Source organism: Mytilus trossulus, chromosome 2, assembly GCF_036588685.1.
Source record: "Mytilus trossulus isolate FHL-02 chromosome 2, PNRI_Mtr1.1.1.hap1, whole genome shotgun sequence".
In the NCBI taxonomy this organism is placed as follows: domain Eukaryota; kingdom Metazoa; phylum Mollusca; class Bivalvia; order Mytilida; family Mytilidae; genus Mytilus; species Mytilus trossulus.
The window spans coordinates 4,251,468-4,271,519 of NC_086374.1; the positions used below are offsets into that span (position 1 = coordinate 4,251,468).

A 20,052-nucleotide genomic window follows, 5' to 3' on the forward strand; every position below is an offset into this window, starting at 1 on the left:
GTTCAAAGCCACTAACAACTAATAAAAAAATCATGCATCTAAGACTAAACCATCAATCCGTACACATCCAACATCCAATGGATTTAGTGTAAAGACGTCATAAACAGTCAGAGAAAAACATGACCTTGTGCAATGCCAAGTTTCAGGTATCGACAGATTGTAGATCCATGAATATGTATATGTATATAACATACTAGTAATATTTAGTTAGCTTTTAATTTACTGATAACAAAATCAAAATTAGTTGTAAAAAAAGAAAAGATAGAAAAGATATTTATGACAATAAAACAATATTTAATGATCTTATTACAGTGTTTGAATAGGTAACCTTTTCAATCAAAAGACATAGACAAACAAGTCAGTAACACACATACAAGAACACATTAAAGTTTTAAGCACGGAATATGGGTACACATAGCAAACACTAAGACTAACTTATAACCGACTATAAAAATAGATCAAAATACAATTTTAGAATAACTTTTCACATATAAAAAAATAAGGAGATGGGATATCATTACCAATGAGTCCACTATCCACCATAGTTCAAATGATGTTGATATAGCAATAATAGGCAACACGAACAACCGTGTTTCCTTTTTATTGAAACGATAAATTTTACTATACATTCGTTCTTTTTAGTATCAAACTCATCGTTCATGTCAATAAAAATGTCTTCCATTGTCATAGTTTCGACATGTTCGACATGAAAACTGCAGGTACGTTAAGAATTAACAGTAACTGATGAAACTGCATATCTAGACCTATACCTCGAGTTTGACTTGCACGGTCATCTCAGTACCAGAATCTATGACAAACGAGACGATTTTAATTTTGAAATTATTAATTTCCCCCACCTTAGTAGCAATATACCAACTTCCACTGCATATATATGGAATATACATTTCCCAAATTATTCGATATGTAAGAGCTTGCAGATCCTACTCAGACTTTGTAAAACGTCACAAGTGTCTGAGTAGAAAGTTGAGGAACCAGGGTATGAGAAAGAACGTGTTGTCTTTTTTCCAAAAACAAAAAGTTTATCAAAAGGTACCTTGTTGATAAATATTCAGTATCAACTTCAAAAATAATGCACGATGGTCTTGAAGTATAGATTCTGGGCACTGACGTTGTTTATCATCTTATTAACGTGTTATACTATTCTGTTATATGTCTTTATGAATATTACTTTTACTGTTTAGCCTGTTTTATTGATATTAATTTTCCGTGGCTCGGTACTTGTACATCCCGTCATTCCTTGTTAAATAAAATTCTCGTATTCTTGTCTTTCATTTGCTACTGTGCTTTTTCTAAATGCCTGTTGGTGTTTCTTTAATACAACTGACATGGCTCTGTACTTATACATCCCGTTACTGTGCTATTGCAAAACATTTTAGTATTCCTATTCTATGAAATTCTCTTGTCTTGTCTTTTATTTGCTGACGTGTTTTGTCTAAATGACTTTTGGTGTTTCTTTGATACATTTACCGTGGCTCGGTACTTGTACATCCCGTCATGCATTGTTCTATGAAATACTCGTATTCTTGTCTTTCATTTTTGCTAATGTATACTTTGTCTAAATGCCTTTTTATGTTTCTTAGATACATATATTACGTGGCTCTGCACTCATACATCCCGTCATTGTGTTATTGTACTATGATCATTTTGTGCATTCTTGTCCTTAGTTATTGCTAATATGCTTGATATATGTGCCAATTTGTGCTTCTTTGTTATGTATTTTAGTGATTTTACTTTTTATACTTTGGCACCGGTATCTTAATCTTCTTTGCAATATTCTTAATATTTTCTAATAACCTAAACATTTCTGAGTCAAAATGGTGTAATTGGTTTATATTTTTTCATTTCAAGTTATTAAATCATGATACTAGATGAACAATAAAGGTCAGATATTGTGACGTAAAGTTTCAATTATATAACTTTATTTAAGGATGACGTATATCAGCTTCCTATAAAAAAAAAAGTAGATAACTGTGTGACGTTTATTTACACCTCATTGATGTGAAGTAAGTTTGTGACCTACATTTTTGTTGTTTGCATACGTTAATGAAACACGCAACTAACCCTTCCCAATATCAACTATATACTAAAAACCTGGTGTTGTTGTTTTTACCCTTGCACTCTAGCGTATGAATCTATAAAACGGTTACCTTTTTCGAAAAAAATACTTTATTTATCAATGTTGATAAATGATAAAATAAATCAGGTTTATTTTCCAAAATAAACACATTTCTGTTTACTGTCTAAAACTGTTATTTATGATGGATAATATAGGCGAAAATAAACAAATCATATAGCCGAGAATTCAATCGGGTTATTTTCTGTATGCTTTACAAATGGTTCTGTGTTGATCAAATGAAATAAAGCACCTGCTACTGTTATAATCAAGTTCTTAACATCCGTATACGGTCCAGATTGATAATTAGGTTGTTGTTCAAAAGCAAATCATCAGTCGCTACTATAATGTATTTCCATACTATAAAATGCTGATTCCAACTACTTTATGGACGTTTCAAATTTAAGACAATACTAAGCTTCCTGACTAGACCATAATTTTCTATTAACATGATTAAAGAAAGGAAGAGGGAAACATCAAATGAGACGTCCACGTTTACCAAAAGAATGTCTTGATGGCCAGTTCTACATCGTCTTGAGTTAATACAAGTTTTAGATGAAACCAGACCGATAAATGAATAAACCTACGCTATTTGTTCTCCAGTACTGGTAATATACGAAAATCTCGTCAATATTTTATATAAAAAGGACGTTTTTCTGACGCTTCATGTATAATGATAAAGTAATTGTTGATATTCATAATTTTGTTTAATGACACCACTGATTCAAGTGTCCAACATTTCCAATTAGCAATGTCTAAGAAAATAGACGAAGAGCTCCCATACATATCTTTCGTTGTACACCATCATACAAACATCCCCTGCATGCTCGTGCTTCTTTGTTGATAATTTAGTTCTCTTAGAAGGCATTTGAAAAGTGTAGATGCTAATGGGAGTGATGTTGAAGTACTTTTGTAATCATATCATGGTGACTTCTTTCACGACCCATTCTGTCTGACAGTATAGCATGTTTCAATACAAAATGTCTGTCACCATCAAACAACAAATATAAGTTTTTAACGACCTTGTATTCCTATACAGCACTTGTACGGTCGGTACATCAAACATGCCCTCATTTCCAGTTTAAGTAAGAATTTCCCGCTCTTATTCACGGTCGACGAACCATTAAGAAACTATCTGATTATTGCTTTATTTAAAAAAATATGAATATGAATAAAATATATGCCACAGGACGTTAGTCAATAATCCGACTGGACGAGGCTGAGTATTTGTACAGCCCACTCAGTCAAAGTTATACAGAGAAACTGGATCAACTTGCATGTTGGGGAACATCAGGGACTGCATACAAAAAAATAACAATTCCCACGAAATAATAGGATAGACCTTATCCCGAATGAAGAATCAAGTTTGTTAGAAAACTGATATTAGAGAGATGTATGAAACTTATATTTGAATAACTTTTATATTTAAAGATGACTTTGAAAAATTAGGTTTGTGGTCATATCACACTGGGCCATATCCAATGAATATGAAATATGTAACTGCATTGTTCAATGTTAAGTTTATCATCAGGCGAAATATAAAGTTATCAACATGGTATACAATCTCCTTTCCTTTGTGTAATACGAGATAATCAAACGATTAACAATGTTATTACATAAATAGCAAACATGCAATACGTTTAAATTTTCCTTGAAATTTTTATTTTTAAAGAGATTGTGATGGTCTTAGGTTAATCAAAATACTTAGAATATAATATAAAGAATGTTAACATTACGTTAGGTAAAAAATATTACAACCCATCTGTATTATTTGTTTTGGCACCTCACCAATAATATAGTGTGGTTACAATATTTCGTTAGAACAGAAGCTCCATTATTCAAGTTGAAAATTTCTGAATATGTAAAAGCTATGATTTCATACATGATATAGATGTGGTACATGGCCTGATGTTTTTTTTCTTGTCTCTTCCAGTTAAAAAGAGCCGTGTCTGTTTTGTTGCTTTACATGAGCGCAATCACTCGAGATCAGTTGCCCTTCTTACATCAAATTTGATAACTCTTGTTCAGGTCATAACAACCGTTGAGTGTAGACTGTGTGATCTTGGTTTGTAATTATGACAATAGATTATTGCTTTATAGAGTGAGATAAGCTTTTTTTTTTAATTCAAAATCTTTTAAAAAATTCATTTGACAGTTGTATGAAGTAAACTTTTTATAGATGAAATTTAAAATCGAAGAAATAAACGAAATAAGACATACATACACTGAGTGATGTTAGTCAAATTCTAATTCCAAGTGGCATCGTCTTGAGTGCAAGAGTTCATTGTTTTGCAGCACGGCTAATACAAAGACTTTTAAAATTGGCATTGGCTACTTTTACTATATGCGCGCTGTATTAAGTCTGCTTCTACTTTAAGCGCGCTACATTAGGGCTGCTTCTTCTTTGTGCATGCTGCATGAAGGAAAAAGAACAAAGAATTGTTGCCTCGGAGTCGTCAGAAAAATGTGTCCGGATAGAAAGAAACATCTTCTTACGGACTGTTACTCTGTGCACTACCTTTTTGAAAATCCGGCTCAGTGTGTTGGTATAGTTCAAAACAGGGTAACCGCTGACTTTGCATACTCATTCATCAATACAATTTCTTCGTTGCTTTTGATTTGTCGTAATAGTTCGTTTGTTAATTAAAATATTGTTTTCAGTATTTGTTCTTCATTTCAAAGTATTCGTGCTTATTACATGTAAGTTTTTGGCACGTTAGCACCTTACAAATTAACAAATTAATCATGATTTGAACATAGAAGATATGTTTTGTGTAAATTAGGTGAAAACATGTCTTTCTTCTCACAATGTTTGTATTGTCTGCTATAAACCTGCAGATGGCCTCATAGATTTCACGCTGTCTCATTTCTCACTGCAGATGTTAGAACATTTTATGTAATTGTTTATCATATAATAGTAAATGAGGCAGGAACCGTGATGCTGTGTAAATCATATTTAAAATTTCATCTCAGTATTTATTTATATTCACGCCAATTAAATACAAAATCCTCTAAATTCCCCAAGGATATGTTTCAGTTTGTTATATAGAACAAGTTGTTATCTTTAGAAATTCTTGCCAAAAAAACTTTCTTTCTTGGGATTTTCACATTGAGGCTTTGAAGGTTAATTTCTGAAATATTTTGTTACAGGTGCATGGCCTGTATTCTACGGCTGCATAACTATTTGGAATTTAGGACTTAAAGAAAAAGGTAAGAGATATTTTCACTACTTAGAATTAAATCTTTGTTGGGATGTCCTGTATTGAATTCAGAGGGTATGTTGACACTAAACGTCTGAATTAACTTTAAACACGAACAGTACATATATTAAAAGAGTAACGAAAATGCTAATAGCAAGTTAACTTAATTTTAAAGTTAGAAAAATCGTATAAAGACGCAAAATAAAAATCGATGCAATTTGGTTAATTTATAACAAAGAGGCTATTCACACCAACCTATGGATACAAGTTCATTGAAATATGAGAAAATGAATTTGAGAGAAAACAAAGAGATTCATAGGGCAAACATGTACGACCCTTAATGTGATCTGTGTTTCCAATCATTTAGGAAGGGTTCTTTCAACAATTTGTCCAATGTTATTGAAAACCATGATAAATGCAGGGTATGTGGGGGCTATCTCATAAACTAAAATGACTATCGCACTATTATAACATAGTACATGGAAGTCAACACAAAGACTTAAAAAAGATACTCTATACACACTATCACAGAATTCGCGATGAATATTCATATGACAGTGTATAAACGATTTCCAGGAAATTTAAACATGTAAAATAAAGGTTAAATAGAAAATGAACGGCATCCGTACAATCTGAAAACCCCAGCCCTATACATTACTTTTCCTTGCCTAACCCGAACTTATAACAGGGATGCTGCTTAGAAGATATATACAACACACGATTTAAACAAGCATACCTGGGACCAGAAAAGGACCACCACTCAATTACAGGGACAGGCACATGTACATAACGACGTGGTGTCAGTAAACGTGTTAGCCGGACCCTCACCCTCCAATTGTAACATGGAACAAGGGCGTAACAACACAACGTCAGTACAAACTATAAAATTAGTTTATACAAATCATAAAATAAAGACAACGAACAAAAAGTAAAACACATAACACAAAGTAAAGATCTGAGAGTACTCGCAACTACACAAGTATAAAGCAACAAATAAAAAAAACAAATCATGTATGTATCCATAGAACTGTTTTCTTCTGGAATGTACTTGACAATATCTTCAATGTTCAATTGGAAGCTTTCATCTTGTAACAGTATTAAAACATTTGACTTTTCTACTCTTTACACAAGTATTCCACATTCCAAACTAAAAGACAAATTAAAAGAGCTGGTATTACTTTGCTCCATTAAAAAGAATGGCCAACGTAGATACAAGTATCTTGTCTTAGGGAGGGATAAATCCTACTTTGTAAATAATCACTCTGATTCAAACAAAAAATTCTCTGAAACCGATATTATCAAGATGCTTGATTTCTTGATTGACAACATATTTGTTACGTTCGGAGGACGTGTTTTTCAACAGACTGTCGGCATCCCAATGGGAACAAACTGTGCCCCTCTACTTGCTGACTTGTTTCTTTATTATTATGAGGCTGACTTCATGCAGGAACTTCTTAGGAAGAAAGATAAGAAGTTAGCAATATCCTTTAACTCTACTTTCCGCTATATAGATGACGTTCTTTCACTAAACAATTCAAAATTTGGTGACTATGTGGAATGCATCTATCCCATCGAATTGGAGATAAAGGATACTACAGATACAGTTAAGTCGGCTTCATATCTTGACTTACATCTAGAAATTGACAATGAGGGTCGGTTGAAGACAAAACTTTACGACAAAAGAAATGATTTCAGCTTTCCAATTGTGAACTTTCCATTTCTAAGTAGCAACATTCCAGCAGCACCTGCATACGGGGTATATATCTCCCAATTGATACGATATTCCCGTGCTTGCATTTCCTATCATGATTTTCTTGATAGAGGGTTACTGCTCACAAGGAAGCTATTAACCCAAGAGTTCCAAATGGTGAAGTTGAAATCATCCCTTCGTAAATTTTACGGACGCCATCACGAGTTGGTTGACCGTTATGGAATAACCGTTTCACAAATATCGGATATGTTCCTTACGTTGTAACTACAATCCCCTTCCCTTTCATGAATTTGACCTACCAAATTAAGACTATTTACCGGATTTGTAATCACATAAGCAACACGACGGGTACCGCATGTGGAGCAGGATCTGCTTACCCTTCCGGAGCACCTGAGATCACCCCACCTAGTTTTTGGTGGGGTTCGTGTTGTTTATTCTTTAGTTTTCTATGTTGTGTCATGTGTACTATTGTTTTTCTGTTTGTCTTTTTCATTTTTAGCCATGGCGTTGTCAGTTTGTTTTAGATTTATGAGTTTGACAGTCCCTTTGGTATCTTTCGTCCCACTTTTATGTAGGACCATTATAAACTTACAGAGGATAAATTTAGCTTTGTCTTCCATGATAATTGCAAAAGTTTGCCGTTATGTCTTTATAACATTATCTGGTTACTGCTTTGACACTTGATAACGTTCTGCAACACGACTGGTTGCAGCGGTTGGCGATGCCAATGATAGAAAATGACTTTCACGGGCCAGATCATGCTCGCTTTATCTCCACTGGTAGATTAAGACATAAGCCACTATAATGATTTAGTTAGGATGGAATACACAAATAATTTACAAATTGGTGGATTTTAGTAGTATGACCGTCTGACTCTCACTGACATGAGAACTTCAAAAAACATATTTGAGTTTAAGAATTTTGCTAAGTTACAATCTCATAAGAGAACGAGGTTATTGAAAGGCAATTTAATAAAACAATTAGCTCTTAACGGATTAACAAAAGAAGACGCCACAAATATGTCGTTTGAGTTTTATGCTGAAGAAGCGGTTATTGAAATGACTAAAGGATCAATTATTCTTTACGTAAGGAAACATAAGAATTATATAAAGCCGTGACTTTATCTTTTATTCATCAAAAGTATTATCTTATAACACATTTTCTTATTTGTGAAGATATACTGACAGGTAATTGCTACTTATAACACAAAACGCTTTATGAAGAAAAATGTTAATAAAATTACTTTGACGTACAAATATTTCAAATCAAATGATGATGATAAAACAATAATGAGTTTAACAATATTGACATTTATGACCGGGCGGTTTGTCAGTGAAAGTTCAAAAGTCTTTGATTTAAGAAAAAATACTCTTTAAACAGTTCAAAATGAAAATGCACATTTTACACAAAATAGCACTACCACAAACTGGTCCTGCAAAGAGGTTTTTACTGTATAATTTTGAGCCAGTTGTTCTTTTTGAATGTCTTGTAAATCAACACGAAAGAAAGGTCATATTGTCTTGAGATACTTTCTTAAGCAACACAGAATGGAAGTATTTGTTTGGATCAGGATTCCAGGCTAACTAAGCACGACAACGCCTGGAATTTCTCGTTGTTAAGGTCAAGGTGAGGTCACGGATTTCGATGAAAATCTCCTGTCAACCCAATTCGACTTATAGTGCTACCGTCTGGCCTAATATAACAGCAAATATTTAAAAAATATATATAATTTACCAATGGCCCATCAAGATTTTCTAAGTAAGAAGTCAGTCATCATGTGGATATTTACCGTTGTCGTGAAGTTCTCAACTTACAAAAATAATTCCTCTTAGGTTCTTTTCAGGTTCAAAGAACAAGAAACTAGATAATACCAAGGTTTCAAGTAACCTTAACACGAATGAAAAATTATTTCGGCCATTTAATTCATATATACCGTATTTCACTGTGAGGAAAAGAGGATAATAATTTATACAGTTTTTTATGACTTCAATAATCAAGGTCCCTGATGAATTCAATAGGATTTATAATATCGACATCACGAGCCTTTTTAACATACATACCTTCAATATTGAAGTATATTGTAGGGTAAAAAAATGTCCATTTTCAACGCAGGAAAACACAATTTAAACTATGAGGGCTTGCAAGGGCATGCGGTGCTCTTTGTGACGGAGTATTTGTATTGTTATCAATCAATTGAAACAGTCTATCCGTTTACATTTTTGCTTTTATAGTACAGATTATTCAAGTGGACACTTAAGTTATTAAGGAAATTCATTGATTACTAATATATACAATCATTTGTTTCAATATATCAAAAATACATTTACATCCGATTTTTGGAAATTAGGATTAACTTTTGTATAGATAAGCTGTGTCGGTAAAGATGACCATGTAGTAAATGGAATGAATGGTCACCATACCTCATGTTGATTTCATGTGTGTTAAATAAACGTTAAGTACAAAGGAAAACACTTTGTAAATATTTATCTATTATTTACAATACTAATATACTTAAGTTACCTGGATAGGATATGTTGTCACCTTACATGTACATGTATTCAGGTAAGATTTTAAATGTTTCCCACCTTGATTCAGACAAGCAAAACTTTCAAATAGCACTGCAAAAATGAAACTGGAATAAAACGCGAAACAATGATAACTACCATTCTTTTTTTTTAAAGGAATTTTAGGTGCGAGCTTTCTTTGATCGTACGGTGTTTTGAAAGAAGAACATTATACTTGTAAACCCTTTTTAATCAATAAAAATGGATTCATGCATTTAGACGTGAATCGGTGCGTATGTATGCGGTTCTTTCGATTTCATTCTCTACTCAAACGTCATTTTAAAACCCTCATTAATTGGGTTTTTCTTAAACCCGAGTTTTACGCTAAATTTTATACTAGCTTATCCAACCAAAACAGGCCTTGGCGAGTTTTTGTCATTCCTATGTGTTTGTCGTTGTCAGCCTTTTTGTTATGCAACCTTTGTTCTCCAGCCACTTTAGCAATTTCGATTAGCCTGAATGATCCCCAAGATATCTAGTACATGTACATGTATCAGGTGTGTGAGTCTCTGTCAACAAACTTAAGTTGCTGCTATCTTCAAAATGGGTAAAATGTAAATAAGTGTTCAACATAGACAGGGAATTATATCTCTCAGCGTAGACATGTATCAACAATTAGTTTTATAAATCTGTGGCATAATTAGAACTATAAGACAAAACATTCACTGAGCTTATGCCCTCTGGCTATAATGATAGAATTGTTGTCCTTTACAATACCAATACCGTGGTCACATGACCGAATCTATCAATTGACTGCACTCTCAAATGACAATATTTAACCAACCAGCTGAATCATTCAGGGTGTGGGACTTTCTCGCTGTGTTGAAGACCCATTGGCGACCTTCGACTGTTTTCTGGTCTTTGGCCGGGTTAGTGGCTCTATGGCACACTCCCCATTTCCATTCTCAATTTCATGACAGCCATCACTGAAATGAAAACAGGTAATTGTTTGACATCTTGGAAACTGAAGTAAATATAAAGAAATATGAGTGGTAAAAACGCTTGGATCTTAAGAAGCTTAAGAAATACCTATCATGTATCCCAAATCGGCATCCAGTTTATTGCCATTTAATTTGGAATTTGAAGTTCTTCCTGCGAATAGCAAATGGTATACATGTATATTCTGAAAACCTAAACCTTAAATTTGATGAACAAGCAATTTGAGATCTAAATATCAGTTCATTGGTTGTTGATAATGAATACCGAAAAGATATTCATTATCAACAACACCATCTTTTCAAATGCAGCAATATTTGTGATATTAATTTTGATTGAATAACGCAAAAAGAAAACCATGGCGAGCCATGATTGATTATCCGAAATTGCTTTCATGTGACTGATTTTAAATTATGATTTTGCGGTGTATTTGTTCAGTTGCAATATAATGAAGATAACAGTATTGTATTTTTATATAAACAAATAATGTGACCCTTGCACTGAAGAAAACATCAAGTTTATTAGTCTTTCCTCATATTTCGCTTTAATGGACTAAAAAGTTGTAAATAAACTGAATTAATTAATTTCCAGTAAACAATAATGCTATTTTCTAGGTTACCTGTCCAGGTTCATGGGAAATGCTATTTTCTAGGTTACCTGTTCAGGTTCATGGGAGCCTTCTGTTCTATTTAACGGCTACATGAATGCAAATGCGTCCGATAGCACACTACATTTCTGGATCTTCAGCAGGAACACTCAAAATCGAATATTTAAAAGCCAATAATATTTAAGAAAACCCGAAACAGTTGGAGCTTTATGAAAAAAAAGTACCTAGATTATGACTTAAACCTTTCAGGTCGACTTTTCAAGAGGAACTATTTTTAAATTTATGAAGTTAACGGGCAGTTTCTGAAAGGTTTGTTATAAATCTTGTCAGTATCGAAGTATTGACTAGCTAATGCGGTGATGATACCCTTGGGGACCTATAAGGGAATATTAGATACCCTTGGGGACCTATAAGGGAATATTAGATACCCTTGGGGACCTATAAGGCAATATTAGATACCCTTGGGGGCCTATAAGGCAATATTAGATACCCTTGGGGACCTAGAAGGAAATATTCGATACCCTTGGGGACCTATAAGGGAATATTAGATACCCTTGGGGACCTAGAATGGAATATTAGATACCCTTGGGACTCTATAAGGGAATATTAGGTACCCTTGGGGACATAGAAGGAAATATTAGATACCCTTTGGGTCCTATAAGGGAATATTAGATACCCTTGGGGACCTAGAAGGGAATATTAGATACCCTTGGGGACCTATAAGGAAATATTAGATACCTTTGGGGACCTAGAAGGGAATATTAGATATCCTTGGGGACCTATAAGGGAATATAAGATACCCTTGGGGACCTAGAAGGGAATATTAGATACCCTTGGGGACACATAAGGGAATATTAGATACCCTTGGGGACCTATAAGGGAATATTAGATACCCTTCGGGACCTATAAGGGAATATTAGATACCCCTTGGGGACCTATAAGGGAATATTAGATACCCTTGGGGACCTAGAAGGGAATATTAGATACCCTTGGGGACCTATAAGGGAATATTAGATACCCTTGGGGACCTATAAGGGAATATTAGAGCTTAAGCCTTTGCAGTCAGAGTGTGCATGCTGTAATGGATAGTTCGTGATACCCTTGGGGACCTATAAGGGAATATTAGAGCTTAAGCCTTTGCAGTCAGAGTGTGCATGATGTAATGAATAGTTCGTGTCTCTATGTTATGTTAGGAAGGGACCTTATATATATATGATATGAAGGACCATATGCCGCATAATAGACAGGTCTTTGTTTTTTCAGCAAACAATTTAATAACCCTGATGGCAATCGATTAATTCCCCTTTAATTGTAGAACCGTATATTGATATAGTAAATACTGATATGGATGCCATGTATTTAATTGGGACTCTCTGGAGATCATATTCGGTTTAATCAAAATTATGAATATATCGATAAAAGATACACTGAATCTAGTAATAGTTATTTGTGAACTTTCGTTTAGAACTGTAAAGTTTCATTGAAATGATACCACTTTCATGTCTGTTGTTTATTTGCTTTTCTTTTATGTAATTATAAAGTTAATGAATATATCTAATAGAAAAATTCAGGGTTATTTGCTTGTTCTGATTTATAAATATTAATTTTTCTCTTTCAGCAACTACATAAAGAACGGTATAATTAAAACACGCAGTTAATACAGTTCGTTTAGTCAGTATAGGTCGGTATAGCTAACACGATGAAGCTATCATTGTTTCTACAAAATATGAGAATTCATTAATGAGTGTAAATCCTATCACATATTCGATTATTTTAAGCATAAGTTTACAAACACAAAATGTTGGAAATATAGATACAAGTGTAAACGTGGAGCCAATATACTTCATCATGACGGAGTGATTAGCAGCGGATGGTTGAGTGAGAACATAATTACTGAAATACGTAAGACATTTTATTGCTATTTTTACAAATTTTTAAAGAATAGTGTACTAGCGTTTTTAAAAATCAAACAATTTTAATTTTTTAAGTCGACGGCCTATACACACTTTTAACATTATCAATGGCAAATATGTGGAATAAAACCACCGCAAGTAAAATTCTTGCACCGATTTTCCCATACGAAGACGACGGAAATTCAACAGCATTAGGAAATGTATCACGGAAGCATTTTTCCCTTGTGGAAACAGCAATTTTCGGAACATGGATATCCATTTCAATGGTGTTTGCTATTTTTGGCAATCTGATGGTCATAGCAGTTGTTATACGACACAGAGGCATGCGGACTAGAACTAATATGTTTTTAGTGAATTTAGCAATTGCAGATTTTTTAGTTGGAGTTTTATTAGCACCATTTTCTTTGACAACATTAATTGCGAAGGATTGGATTTTTGGTGATATTTTATGCTTTATAAACAGTTTTTGCAACGCAGCATTTCTTATAACATCCATACAGACTTTAATGTATATAAGTATACACAAGTATTTATCTATCACTCGCCCGCTTACTCAAATAACAAAATGTAAAATCTTAATTATGATTGGTGCTGCATGGGGATGGGCTATTGTATGTGCATCACTCACAACATTCATTCTGAGTACATCAAAATATAAAGAAGGAACGATGCAATGTGGACCTAAATACCCGACATATTCTACAAAATCGCTTACTTTCCATTTCATTATTCAAGCCTCTAACATATTTCTTCCGCTTTTTCTGATGATTGGGTGTTATGTCCGCATGTTTGCTGAGATAAAGCAGCACATGCAGAGGTTAGATGAGAATACAGCACTAGACCGTAATATGATTTTTAGTCAACAGAGGAGAGTAACCATCACATTATTAATTGTCCTATCTTGCTTTGTATTATGTTGGATACCGTACTGTGTTTACTCTAACTACGCAGCATTTGTACGAGACAAGTCAACAATACCAAGATATGCTAATGCTATTGTAAGTATAAAGTTATTCTATATTCACATCTTTAAATGAAACTATCTTAATACTTGTAAAATGAAATTATCTATATTTACTCTTAATTTTTATGTTTGTATTGTTTTAATATGCATTATCTTAGTCATGATAGAAAACAGTTAGTGGCATTTGTTTGTAATGTTGTCCCCTTTTAATTCTAATGATTGTCTTGTCAGTACCCCAACTTGCTGTGATTAGATTTTTCTTGCACCGTAAGCATTTTCTTTTTTTTTGTGTGTGTGTTCTTTTAGGACATTTGTATTTCGAATTGGTTTGGTTGTGCACCGTATCTTTCCATATATAATGCTATTTCTAGAATCGAACTGTCGTAAGTGATTGACTGAAATATGACAACAGCCTGGCTTGTGAAATCACAGACAGATATATAATCAGCCACAAACGCAATCAAATTCTTCTTAATTTTCGAACACAGCCAGAAAAAAAACATATTGGAAAAGTGCCACGTTTTAAGATTTTTCAAATTAAAAAAAATATATCGTCAGCAGTTTTAGAATATAACAATGTAGAATTCAAAACCAGCAATACATGAATCATTTCTAAAGACACAGAACTCAGTTGATTGATAACTTTTTTCGTCAAAATGTCTCAAGGCATTCAACTGATAATAAACTGGCTTTTTTTCAATTCTTTGTTGTTTGAAATTTATTTTTTAACAACACACATTATGTCATGATATTATATTTTAAGCATATTTGCGTCAATCACTCGCGAAACAGCAAGAAAAACAAAATAACACAATACCGGTGTTTATGTCTTTCAACAAAAAAAAACACCATTGAAAACAGATATTACTACTGCATCACATAAAAAAGACGAATACGTCCGGAGGTCATCATACAGTCTTCAACAGTAGACTGTTTACTCACCAATATATCAAAAGTTATAAATAACAAATATCTGCAATAAACACGAAGAACCGACGGTTCATACAAGAACTTACTAGAAAATCAGTACAAGAAAAACATTTAATTATATAACAAAGAACAAAAGCAAAGAAATTTAGTATTATACGCCCGTATAGGAGTAGACATCTCAAATTGGGATAAAACACTACACTGGGTGTATAATTCTAAACATACCACGGTTAAAAGTTTCCAATAGTTAATTTTCTCACCTGGCCTAAAAGGCCATGTGAGCTGTTCTCATCACTTGGCGTCCGTCGTCGTCGTCGTCGTTGTCGTCGTCTGTCGTCGTTAACAATTTTTCAAACATCTTCTCCTCTGAAACTACTGTATGGATTTGAATGAAACTTAGCATGATTGTTCCTTGGATTATCCTGCACAAAGTGTGTGCTTCGATTTTTGATCCGTCAAAAAACATGGCCGCCGTTACTTAAAATAGAACATAGGGGTCAAATGCAGTTTTTGGCTTATATCTCAAAAACGAAAGCATTTAGAGCAAATCTGAGTGGGTAATAATGTTTATTAGGTTAATATCTATCAGCCCTGAAATTTTCAGATGAATCAAACAACCCATTGTTGGGTTGCTGCCATTTAATTGGTAATTTTAAGGAAATTTTGCAGTTTTTGGTCATTAACTTGAATATTATTATAGATAAAGATAAACTGTAAACAGCAAAAATGATCAGCAAAGTAAGATCTACAAATAAGTTAATATGACCAAAATTGTCAATTGACCCCTTAAGGGGTTATTGTCCTTTAATGACAATATTTCACAATTTGTTCATCATATTTGCTAACTTTAAAAAATCTTCTCCTCTAAAACTACTCAACCAAATTCAACCAAACTTCAACTGAATGATCAGTAGGGTGTATAAAATAAAGTTTATGCTTTATTTTTTATTTCGTCAAAAAACATGGCCGTCATGGCTAAAAATAGAACACAGGGTAAAATGCAGTTTTTGGCTTATATCTCAAAAACTCCAGCATTTAGAGCAAATAAGACAAGAAGTTAAAGTATTTATTAGGTCAAGGTCTACCTGTCCTGAAATTTTCAGCCGAATTGGGTAACTGTTTTTTTCAAGTATAATGCCCCTAAATTGATGATTTTAAAGAAATTTTGCAGTTTTTGGTTATTATCTTGAATATTATTATAGATACAGATAAACTGTTAATAGCAAAAATGTTAAGCAAAGTAAGATCTACAAATAAGTCAATTTGACCAAAATCGTCAATTGACCCCATAAGGAGTTATTTCCCTTTAAAGACTTTTTTTTCACAATTTGTTCATCATGTTGACTTACTTTAAAAAATCTTCTCCTTTGAAACTGCTGTATCAATTTCAGCCAAACTTAGGCTAAATGAGTTTCAGAGTATCTAGTATAAATTTTATATATCATTTCCTTGTATGTCAGAAACATAGCTCCTATGGCTAAAATAGAACATAGGAGAAAATGATTTTTTTTTTTGCTTTTGAAGAAAATAGGACGATTCAAAGAACATATAAATAAATTGAAAAGACAAAATAATCATTGATGAGAGATTTAACCAAACAAATTTAGGTGAGCGATTCAGGCTCTTGAGAGCCTCTTGTTTATGTACGTCGTGTAATAACATTCCAGCATCACATGTATATGGTGTATATATTTCTCCACGTTAATACGATAATCCAGTGCTTGGTTTTCTTTTGGAATTTACCTGATCAAGTAAATAGTGATAGTGTCAAGTGGGTTGCCCTTTAAGATAAAATCTATGTAACCGAGGGTGTTTACAGCTTAAGTTGATGTCATCCCTTGAAGTTCGTCAATTCATGATATAATGGTCGACAGTTAGGAAATATCCGCCATTTACCAATTGAACAACAACACTTTAATTCCACAAGCAATGGTATTTAGATTTCGCAAATGTTCCAACATATCTCTTTTCAAGATTATTTGCAATTACCATTCTCTGACGGAAACATTCACATATACCAGACTGCAACGAGTTGTACCCTTCAAATTACATCAAACAAATGTGAATACGTATAAATTCAAAAGATTTTGTCACTAAAATTGATATACTAATTCGATAGTTCTATTCTCTCCACTGTTTGTCACCATTCATAATTGGAAGGACGTTAAAAAGGTGTTGTCTGTGTATTTTCTTCACTTGTTGCTAATTATTATATCAACGGTGTTTGTCTGTGTTTCTTCCTCACTTGTTGTTATTGATTTTAGCAATGGTGGTGTCTGTGTTTCTTGTACACTTTTTGTTATTGATTTTCGCAATGGTGGTGTCTGTGTTTCTTGTACACTTTTTGTAATTGATTTTCGCAATGGTGGTGTCTGTGTTTCTTGTACACTTTTTGTAATTGATTTTTCGCACTGGTGGTGTCTGTGTTTCTTCCTCACTTGTTGTTATTGATTTTAGCAATGGTGGTGTCTGTGTTTCTTCCTCACTTGTTGTTATTGATTTTAGCAATGGTGGTGTCTGTGTTTCTTGTACACTTTTTGTTATTGATTTTCGCAATGGTGGTGTCTGTGTTTCTTGTACACTTTTTGTAATTGATTTTCGCAATGGTGGTGTCTGTGTTTCTTGTACACTTTTTGTAATTGATTTTTCGCACTGGTGGTGTCTGTGTTTCTTCCTCACTTGTTGTTATTGATTTTAGCAATGGTGGTGTCTGTGTTTCTTGTACACTTTTTGTAATTGATTTTAGCAATGGTGGTGTATGTGTTTCTTCTTCACTTGTTGTTACTAATTTTAGAAATGGTGTGGTCGGAGTTTCTACACTTGTTGTTTTTGATTTGAGCAATGGTGATGTCTGTGTTTCTTCTGAACTTATTGTTTTTAATTTGGGCAATGGTGTTGTCTGTGTTTCTTTACTTTTTGTCATTAATTTAAGCAATGGTGTGTTTTTGCCTTCACTTGTTATTAATTTTAGCAATTGTTTCTGTGTGCCTTCACTCTTTGTTTGTGTTTTTTCTCTTGTTGTTTTTGATTTAAGCAATAGTGTTTGTGTTTTTACTCTTGTTGTTATTGATTTTTAGCAATGGTGTTTGTGTTTCTTTGCCTGTTGTTATTGATTGTACTGTTAGTGTCTTCTAAATTCTGTCTTATTATACGCTTTAGTAACATAAAGTTTGCTGAATCATCAAAAACCCTCCCAGATGGAGACATTACATAATTCTAGTGGTGTACTTGTTACAGATCAAATTTAGTTACAGTAATTTGTGAAAGGATAATTTCAAGTCTATTAAACATAACTTAGGTGCTAGTTTACTTTAATTGGTTTCATTTGCTGTTGTTTGTACAGTATTACATGTAATTCCATTTATAAATATAACATTGTAAAACAATTTAAATGTTCTAGACACCACTAAATATTTATGTTGCATTTAATGGTTTACATAATAGATTGGTTTAAAATCAACTGGCTGTGGTACACAATTATTGGATTCATTTGTTTATTTGTTCATTCTTTTCTGAAGAAGTGGGACGAAAGATACCATAGGCACAATCAAACTTATAAATCAGACCAATAATAATACACATGACACAACATAAACTAAAGAAATCTCTATTTGTGTGTAAAATGTTTTTTTGTTATTATATTGTTTGTATTGTTTTGGGTTTCCATATTATTTTTGTTTAAGTTGGTGGGAAAGGGGGGAGGGGTGTGTGCTCTTACTGTCGAATGTTCTTGTGGGATACGAAAAGGATATTTGTCAAGTAAATTTTACTTTGTTTCATATTTCGGACTGAGAAGTGATACCTTTGAATCCGAGTATTGTCTGTGTGGCAGTAGCGGGTCGTGGTACTATATTTATTTAAAGGGACATTAGCTACGATTTAGACAAAAGATCAAAACATGATTCTTGTGTCAAGTATAACAGATCGGAATTTTGAAATATTTCTTTAGAAGTAGTCAGTTTGGCTTGAATTTATCGATATTTATAGATTATCGTAGATCATCTCAACGAGATTGGTTTTCTCGCTTGAGCCGGGATGTCGAAAGCGAGAGAGGCAATCGAGTTGAGATGACCAATTTATCGCAATTTTACCTATGACGACGTTGTCAATTTCATGTCAATTTCGTTTGCGACGCCACGTGCCTGCTTAGTTTCTATCGATAATTTTCCATTTCAAGCGAGTAGCATTATATGAAAAATTATCACAAAAAAAAGATTAAAGGAAAAATTCACAAAAAAACGATAAAAGGTTATATTAAACATCGCGGATTTTTACGGCCTTTTAACAAAAGATTACCAAATTGGTATGGATTTTGCTCATAGTTGAAAGCCACATATACAACGACCTATTATTATACTAGTAGTTGTTTAAATCATGGTCCTTTGGTTTTGAAAGATTTTCTGTACATATAATTATGTATATAAATGCTATATATTGTAATGAATTTGTTTTCTTATCTTTTTCAACAGGCGTACTGTTTTGGTTATATGAATTCCGCCTGTAATCCTATTATATATGCTTGGCGTAGTCCGTCCTTTCGAGAGGGTTACAAGGAGATCTTATGCCAGGAACCATCCTATGTCGTGTCTGACGGTAAGTCACTCATATATTGGTGATCACTTTACATTGGTTAAGTATCTCAATTAAAAAAAAACACGGGAATACACTTACAGCGATCTTGAGTTAATTGTTTATTTGTAACAGATGTATTGCAATTCGTCAATACTTTATTGTATAATCATGTAAACATGACTCGTTGATTTCTTTTCCTGTATTATATCAAGAAACAAAGTTACAGATTGTAAAGATCAATTTAGACAAATGTAAATAAACTTTATTAGAAAAAAACTTTTGATTTCGTCTACTCAATTCAGATTGCTTCCAATTATCTGTTGCTTTTATCATATATATATTCATCTCTTAAACTTTCTTTTTTTATTTAGTGGCTTTAAGTATTAACTTTTATACAAATCAAGAACTTGTATCATCAAGTCAAAAAACACAAAAACATCCATTACAGAGAGCATCAGTGAGTTTTTGACATCACTTGAAGTGCGTCGTCTACAATATTTGTAAAATATATATTCTCCGTA

At 33.1% G+C, this 20,052-nt stretch overlaps 1 protein-coding gene across 8 annotated transcripts in view; it reads left to right on the plus strand.

Moving 5' to 3' along the window:
* LOC134706311 (melanopsin-B-like) overlaps nt 1-20,052 on the plus strand; it is a 39,356-nt gene that overhangs the window by 2,013 nt on the left and 17,291 nt on the right. For 7 of the 8 annotated variants that reach the window (XM_063565138.1, XM_063565142.1, XM_063565137.1 and 4 more), the window contains exons 2-4: nt 5,285-5,344; nt 12,771-14,063; nt 19,429-19,552. In XM_063565138.1, the coding sequence (XP_063421208.1) occupies nt 13,173-14,063; nt 19,429-19,552 (1,015 nt within the window). In that variant the 5' untranslated portion in view covers nt 5,285-5,344; nt 12,771-13,172. Of the gene's footprint in view, nt 1-5,284; nt 5,345-9,333; nt 9,608-12,770; nt 14,064-19,428; nt 19,553-20,052 lie in introns of those variants that run through there. The other variant, XM_063565141.1, reaches the window with a different exon arrangement.